At 37.3% G+C, this 9,078-nt stretch overlaps 1 protein-coding gene across 1 annotated transcript in view; it reads left to right on the top strand.

Moving 5' to 3' along the window:
- The first annotated feature begins 225 nt into the window (after positions 1-225).
- LOC104875873 (taste receptor type 2 member 114-like) overlaps positions 226-9,078 on the top strand; it is a 27,293-nt gene continuing 18,440 nt past the window's right edge. The window contains 1 exon segment of the mRNA XM_033765945.1: positions 226-359. Coding sequence (XP_033621836.1) covers positions 226-359 — 134 coding nt within the window.

The following is a 9,078-nucleotide window of genomic DNA, read 5'->3' as shown; positions in this document are numbered from 1 at the left end:
AATGAGAATCTTCTTATACGCATTAGCAAATACTAATTCAGTCTTTGTGTAACCTCAGAAAGGAAAACTTCAGCCTGGGGCAATGGGAAAAAGATACATGTAGTCACCAGCCTGAGAGGAGAATTGCTGCTTGGAAGGCTTTTGTGTTTGGAAGTGGCTTTTACGAAGCCACCAACCAGTCTTATCGGCCATAACAGAGACACCTGGGAGAGTATTTCTGCAAATATGTCAAGCGCACTTGAAAAAGTCATAATAATCATTGGACTTTTAGAATTTATAGCAGGGATTTGGGGAAATGGATTCATTGGAATAGCAATATCTGCCAAATGCCTCAAAAACAAGACCATCGCCTCGATTGAATTCAACCTCCTGTGCTTGTCTATCTCCAGAATTGCTGTCATGTGCACACTCCGTGAAGATAGCATTGGAAGAGTGTTCTACCCAGGAATATTCGAAATGCACCAGGTGATAAAGATAGTTATCGATTTCTTCTGGAAGCTGAGCAACACCTTGGGTATGTGGTGTGCTATCTGGTTTGTTATCTTCTATTTTCTCAAACTACGCCATTTCTCTCACGCCCCCTTTCTCTGGTTGAAGCCGAGAAATAATAAAGTTTTTGCGTCACTCCAGTGGGGCGCTTTCTCTCTTCAGCTGTTCATCTGCTGAGCATCAACTTTTTTGCTTTTTGGATCCGTGACTATCTAAATGTTATAAGAAACTTGATTTGGAAAACATACGCGAGTAAAAGCCAGTCTTTTAGCCATCAAATTTTCCTCAATCTAGGGATGCTCAGCCCACTGGCTGCCTTGCTTTTTGTGCTTATCTTCTTTTTGTGGAGGTATACCAAGCAAAGGAAGCACTGGGCCAAACCATCCTGAGATGACAGCAAAGAGGTTCGTGTGAGAACCAGGAGTACCGTGTTTTCTTTCATGCTCGTCCTAGTCGTGCACTGTTTGGACGCTCTCCTCGTAATCTGGCATACTCCGCACCAGAAAACTCTGAAAGTGTGATCATTGCTGAGATGGTCGCAGTGTTTTATCCTTCACTTCACTCTTTAAGTTTGATTTGGGGGCAAAAGAAACTGAAGCAGAATTTTGTGAATCTGCTCAGGAGATTCAAATCCTTTTTCCAGAGAATGTAACCCTTCACAGCATGGAGGATCCCGAAGAGAGGCAGGGTCCTCCTGGAGGGTCTTTAAGGGGACGCTCCTCTCCCCTTAACGGCACCATTGCTTTTATCGAGCATCCTGCAGAATTTTAAAAATATGTCCATGGACCAAGCTACTGACATAAGAGAAAAAGCCCCCTGCATGCTATGAAATTTAGGTCATTTGGTATAAAGTATTCAATTTAATTGCCACAAAATTGTACCTCTTTTATTCCTGTTACCTTATTCTGTGATGAAGATGCTAAGGCTCACCATACTCAAGTGACTACATAAGGTGTAATCATCAGGATTCAAACAGCTTCTGACTTCAAAGTAGGAGTAGGTAGAGAAGAATTGAAGTCTTCTTATTAGTTTTTGTTTTATTTTGTTTCGGTTTTTGGTTTTTTAAGACAGGGTCTCACTATGTAGCTGAGACTGACCTGGAACCCACTATGTAGCCCAGGCTGGTCTCGAACTCACAGCAATCCTCCTGTCTCAGCCTCCCGAGTGCTGGGATTACAGGTGTGCTCCACCACGCCCGGCCTTCTTATTAGTTTTGATTCTGCTGCTAATAACAGTGTCCCAAGTAGTTGCATAGTCTGATACACTACTTTATAAAGTTTTGCATTAATTAAAGGTTTTGTTTTAACTAAAAAAGAAATGAATTGCAAAAACAAGTAAATTCTAAAATATCCATTTAAGTGGGAAATGTTTAATAATAAAATTATGAGTATTAAGAATGCATTGTTTGACAATAATATTATAGTAGTCAACTGAATAAAGCTTGTATGTGTGCATTTTTGTATATTCTTAATTCAAGCACATTAAATATTCCAGTAAATAATTGTTGATTGAAATCTTCATTGACTGAAATGTCACTGAATGAATACTATAATCTTTTCTTGCATGCTATTTGTAATTATTTTAAGGAAATGTTTGGAAATATACTAAATCCATTCCTGCTCAAGACTCCATTTGGTACATTATTTTCCTAATTTCTCCACTCTGAAATACATTTCTATACTTCTACCCAAAACTTTTATCTATCTCAGAGCTAAAACTTTTATATTAAAATACATTTGCTGGGTGTGGTGGCACACGCCTGTAATCCCACCACTTGGGAGGCTGAGGCAGGAGGATCGCTGTGAGTTCAAGACCAGCCTGGGCTGCATAGTGAGTTCTAGGTCAGTCTCAACTACATAGTGAGACCCTGTCTCAAAAAAAAAATTAAAATAGATTATTTCTAGGCTATTTATTTGCATGATTTTTGTGTTGTTCTCTTTGCCTATATAGTGCCATGGTTTTACTAATTGCTTATTCTCACTTATGCAATGCAATTATGTGTTGCTAATTAACATAATAAATATGGTCTATATGTGGATCTCAAAATCTGTCAAGACTTCCTTCTTTGATGTATGAAAATTTCAACTTTAGCATCTATTTCATTCCTGCTAAAATTATTTGTTCATTTTTAAATGCAGGACTATGTCACTTCATAGCATTATGTAACTTGCTTACTAGGCACAGAGTTTTGGACCCATTATCAACATTTTAGAACCTTAAAGAAAGCAACAAAACATAACATTTGCAAATGCACATATAATTATTTATCGATGCACTAGTTAAAATAGTGTGTCTTTCGTTCTAAACTGGAGGTGAAGCTCTTTGCCCCTCTCTCCAGGCCAGCTGAAAACATCTGGGAACATTTTCGATTTTTATAACTAGGGGAAGGGTTACTGTCATCTTATGGGGAGAACCAAGAATGCTACTCAGCTCTGCAGCCACAGGACAGCATCTTACAGCAAAGAATTAGCCACCTAAGACGTGTGTATGCCCTTTCTAATTACATATAACGTAATATGTGTATAACTATGTATAGCCAGAAGCACCTTAAACTTTAAGAGAAGAGAAATTGTTAAGGACTCAGTAAAAATGATTACCTCTTCAGCAATCACGATGGTAGAGAACATTTTGGATAGAAGATAATTATTTGTTTCTTAGCAAAATATTGCAAAGCCACACATTCTATGTGCTTTCCCACAAAAGCCACAAAACTTATGAAATTTCATAGGAAAATCATGACAGTGGATCTTTAAAATAGTTGTCATGGTTGCTTCTAAATGTTTGCATATATCAGGACTCTGATTGGAAGGTACTTAAGAAATTTCCTTTCCAAAATAGTTTTTTGATACCTGTGGTTGGATTACCGTGAAAGATTTATCTACTTTCCATAACATTTTGCTTCCTGGTAAAATGGAAATTCTCTTTATGGTATCATGTGACATTTGCATCTTAGTTTGGATGTAATGCTAGAAGAAGTCTGAAAAGAGAATAGAGAAAATCAGAGGACCTTGGTAAAGATGCAAAAATATAATATCCTGAAGCCAGAAAAATTGAAATATTCAAGTTAAGGAACATAAAATATAGAAATAGTTACTAAAGCTATAAAACTTAAAAAATAATTTTCTTATTTCCTATATCAGGGAAATCATCATGATGCTACAGTTTAATATATACTGCTGAATGATTACAAAAGAGAATATTTTCTAATTTATATTGACCTTATATGCTGACTGAAGTTTTCAGGAAACACGAAACATAATTATGTATTGTACGCAGCATGAATCTATCCTACAAATATCTCTGAATTACTAATATTTTGGGGGAAATGTATTTAACAGGAGGCTTTGACTCCAAATAAGGAAACCATTTCTCAAATTGATATGGAGTATAAGGAAAATTATTATCACATATAACTAGATATCTAAGGATGAGAGAGTTCCACCCATGGTAATACTAGGAACCCAGGTCATTTTCTGCTTTATTCTGATGAACTGTGTTTTCATCTTGGAGCTTTTCACTTTTGGGATTACAAGACTGTTGCTAACAGAAATTGGGTTTGTTTTCTTAGTCTCGTCTGCCTGGAGAGGAAAGCCTTACGTGATCACTGATTTTTAAAATCCTTTCATTCTGTTGAAACAGTTCAGAACCTGATACCGTGCTTGAACCAGGAACCTCTGCCAGAAGCATGTCATGAAATGATTGGCTTTAAGTGGAATGATTAGAGCTCCACTCTGGAGTGGAGTTTGGAGTATTTCCTGGACAAAAGTGTTATGTGAGATGTGAGAGTCCCGATCCTTACTAAAATATATACAAATTGAAATTGCATGAAATTTAGAATGGGCACAGTGGTGTATGCCTGTAATCCCAGCATTCAGGAAGGAAACTGAGGCAGGAGGGTTCCTTGAGCTCAGGAGTTGAAGACTAGCCTGTGGGAAGTAGTGGTACATCATCTCAGAAAGGAAGAAAGGGAGGAAGGAAGGAAGTAGGGAGGGAAGAAAGCAGGATACAAAAAATCTGGATAAAAATCATACTGTAATGATAAAAAGCTAATGTCCTTTTCCAATAACAAAAGCCAAATTTAGTCTTCTAGTCATCTTAAATATAAAACTATACCCTCTCAAAATGAAAGCACAGTGTCTGGGCTTTAAAATTTTGTAAGCCTTTATTTTGTAGACAACACTATTTCACAGCTGACCTGGATGCCTTCTCATTAAAAAGCAGTGTCTGAAACAGAAACCAAAGAAGAAATTAATCTTGTCTGCCACCAGGTAAATCTGAAGCCAGTCTAGCAGCAGGTGCATTACAATGAGAGAATATCTTCCTCTAGGCAATTTCTCTGAAAGCATCTTTACACTCTTAGAAACTGGAAAATGCAGAACATGATTTTGATGATAACCGATTGGATGGAGATAGTGAGTTGACAGGATCATAGCAAAGTAAACAAAGAAAGTCTTTATCTTCACTAGCTGGATTGTACCCAGGATTTCTTTGATGTGGATTGTATTAGTGGATTTTTAAAATTTTGTACTCTGTCTAAATAAGTCAGTCTTTGATTTAAAAAAAAAATCTCTTTGTGTGGTGTTTTGTGTGTGTGTGTGTGTGTGTGTGTGTGTGTGTATCAAATGTCTCCTAGTATTTCCATGCCTTGTGACTGAACCTTGTCTTCAAAGGACAAAAAGAAAATAAAGATGTATGCTTAATCTCAAGAAGAGACACTTTGAATTCTAGAAGAGACTGGGACCATGTAGTTAACTACAAAAACATGTACAGTGTTTATGTACTATATAAAACAATAGCAGCAACAAAAGCAACAAAACTCAAAGGTCATTGATAACTAAGGGAGAATAGTTACAGAAAAAAGGCTAATTTTCATAAAGTGTGAGCGACTTCTTGCAAAAATTTTACAAAATGGGAGCAATAGAAAAAGAAGTATAAGTCATTAATATGCAATTCATGAGTAAATAGTCTTCGGCTTCAATAAAAATTAGCAAAAGCCAATTTAAACATAGGTTATTTTCATTTTTAGCTACAGAATAGACCAGCACTTACAATAATTAGTTTCTTTATTTGTAGAGATGTAAGAAAAAAGATGTGGCTTTTCTATAAAATGGAATACTACTCAGCCATAAAGAATGAGAAATTAGTCATTCATAGGAAAATGGATACATTTTGAGGAAATACTCCTAAGTGAAATAAATAAGTCATACATGTGTAAATACAAAATAATTTCTCTGGTGTGAAAAACTATAATAGTACACAAGATCCTAATGGGATAATTAACAATGTGAAATAGGAAAGGACCAAAGGTGTAGGGACAGTGAGAAGGATAGGGAAAGGGGAATAAGGGAAAAGGAAAAAAATATGAGAAAATGAAAAAATGGAATTAAAGTGTCTGTAAATGGGGAGGGGGGAAGGGGGTGAAGGTGAAGGGGAAAAAATGAGAACCAAGACCTGTCATGTAGAGGTACAAGATCCCAATGATGAATGTAACTGTACTGTGTACCTAAAATGTACCAATAAACTCAATTTTTAAAAAAAGATGTAGAAAAAAGATATTTTCATTCCTGATTATGGCATAGGATGAATGCAGCCTGTGTAAGAAGGGTGTACTTACAGCTGCATGATGAGAGAGTTGTCCCTTACTACTATTCCAGAAATAGAGTGGAATGAAGCCGGGTGTGGCAGTGCATGCCTGTAATCTCAGCACTAGGGAGGCTGAAGCAGGAGGATCACTCTGAGTTTGAGGCCAGCCCATCTCAAAAAATAAAAACAAACAACCAAAGAAAAAACCCATGAAAATATTCCTGGAGCTACTGAAGCAGAATTACATAAGATACAGCACTCAGATTAGTAGGAAAGTTTAACAAAGTGTATTCAAGACAAATATTCAAAGAACTGGAGAGTTCTGTATCTCAACTGGAATGCATTAGAAAATCCTTCATAAGGAGAACCACGCCTGCTCCCAACCCAGCAGCCATTGCTCAAGCGCCAGGAAGGTAGCCATGCGGGTGCCCCTGAACCCCCATAAGCCCCCCCCGACACTCTCAGACCTCCTGACTGTGCAAGTCTTTGGACCCACTCTGCAAAGACAGAGGTGGTCATCAAGGGTATTTTTCTGAGTTCCCAACTTTGAACATCTTTAAAGAAAGGGCATGGGAAACCTGTAATAGAACATTGTGGAGTTCAACCATTCAGAAGGATGGGGAACTCAATCTGGGCCTTGCAGCCCAAGGTCAGTCAGCATCATGGGGTTCAGCCATCAGCTAACTGAGATCAGGGGTCTTGCATCCTCGCTCTGTCTGAGCCATTAAATGGTAAATATACTATATTGAAAAGTTTGTTCACTGCAGACATGTTCTGGACTGCTTCTTGATTTCAATTTAATTCAAATGATTTAAGGGTGATAGACTAGTGACTACCACAGGTGGTCAGTGTCCAAGTTGTGCTTGATCTCAATGTGTTGCTGATTGTATCAGTCGGGGTAAAGCATTGCCATTGATTTGATGAGCTGTTTTCTCTGATGTTATGAAGATGAGAATGTCTGTGGGTCGTTAGAGACACAGAAGCTAGGGCACAACTATATCAGGAAGATTTGGGTGATAAGCCAGAGATTAGACCAAGGACAGTCAGACAACAAAAATAAAAATGAGAAAACACTTAAGCAAGACACAAGGACAGACTTCCAGTTCACCAATGGCAAACAGTAGGGCAAATGAGGATGAAAAGGCCGATAGCGAACCACCAGGACACCCTGAACTCAAAGCACAGGAAGTAACAAAACAGATCAATCAGGCTCTGGAAAAATTCAAAACAGAAATAATTTCCCAGATAACCATAGAGATAGTGAGCAAAATGGAAGTCGTGATTCGAGATTCTATAGCAGAAACTGACAAAAAAATAGATGAGCTCAGGACCATGATAGAAGCCATGAAGGCCCAGCATAAGAAAGAAATGGAAAAAATAAATGCCCAACATAGGAAAGAAATGGAATCCATAAAACAGATTCAAACAGATATCCAGGAGACGAAACACTCTATTGAAAGTGTACACAACAGAATAAAAGAATGCGAAGATAGACTCTCAGATATAGAAGATAAGATTGCAATCAGTGACCGTGAAAAGAGAGGTCTCTTAAAAACAGTAAGAGATCATGAGAAATCGATCCAACAACTCCTAGATGATGCAAAGAAAAATAACATGAGACTGATAGGAATCCACGAAGTAGCAGGAGAACATACAAATGACTTTAAAAAGCTGTTCACAGAATTAATGACCGAAAACTTCCCAAACAGAGGGGAAGAATTGGACATTCAGATAACTGAGGTATATAGGACCCCAATTAGCTACAATCAAAAAAAATCTGCACCTAGACATATAATAATCAAGATCCCAGAAACCCAACAGAAGAACAAAATACTACAAGCAGTAAGAGAAAAGAAAGAAATCACATACAAAGGAAAGCCCATCAGAATCACAGCAGACTTTTCAACACAAACCCTTGGGGCAAGGAGAGATATTTCAAGTACTAAACGAGAACAACCTCCAACCTAGGCTGATGTATCCAGCAAAACTCTCTTTCGAAATGGAGGGGGAAATAAGACACTTCCACGACAAAGAACACCTGAGAAACTACATGAATACCAAACCAGCACTACAAGCAATTCTAAACAAGATTCTAGAAAAAGACAATGAAGGCAACAACGCCATGAGGCCCAACAGAACAAATCAAACAGGCAAGGCAAGAAATTAAAAGGAGAAGGTGAAAAAGTAAAAAGAGTCAACAAAAGGCCAATAACATGTCAATAATAAGTCAGTATATATCAGTTATAACCAGCAATGTCAATGGCCTCAACTCACCAATCAAGAGAAATAGACTGGCAAAATGGAATAAGAAGCAAAATCCAACAAAATGTTGTATACAAGAAACACACCTAGTGCAAAAAGAAGCCCATAGACTGAAAGTGAAAAGATAGAAAACAATTCTTCATGAGACAGGAGCCCAGAAAAAAACAGGGGTAGCAATCTTATTTGCAGACAAAGTAAATTTCAAACCAAAACTGAATCTAGTATTATTGATGTAGGACAGTACTGTATCATACCTCTATGAATGTAAAATACCTTGTACCTGCTTTATGATACATAGTAGGGACCATGCTTTATCAGAGCTACATTTAATGATATTACTCTAGAATGTTCTCTTTCCAGACGATGATTAAGAAGCTAATAGAAAAAATGGTGCCAGTTACCACAGCAGCAACAGAACTTTGCTATTCTCTGGATATTATTCTTTTCTTGGTTTTTTGGGTTTTTTTTTAATGGAATGTGCTGAATGTCTATAGTTTTGTTCAGACAACTGCAGAACCTGGAAAAGCTATTGCTGCTATCGATGCATAGCATACTATTATTAGTCTTTATACACACACACACACACACACACACATATATAAATTAAATTTAGGGAAACTTTAATGGTGCTGCCAACTTTGGAAAAAGTCATCCCAATTTACTGTGTTGACTTGGAATTGTACAGAAATGGACAACCATATTGGTCTAGAAATGTTAATTTATTTTTATTTTTATTTTTTTTCC

The sequence above is a fragment of the Fukomys damarensis genome, unplaced genomic scaffold (genome assembly GCF_012274545.1).
Source record: "Fukomys damarensis isolate Sample0158 unplaced genomic scaffold, DMR_v1.0_HiC HiC_scaffold_19, whole genome shotgun sequence".
Classification (NCBI taxonomy): domain Eukaryota; kingdom Metazoa; phylum Chordata; class Mammalia; order Rodentia; family Bathyergidae; genus Fukomys; species Fukomys damarensis.
Note: the sequence above shows the minus strand (reverse complement) of the source record. Positions and strands in the feature narration are given on the sequence as shown.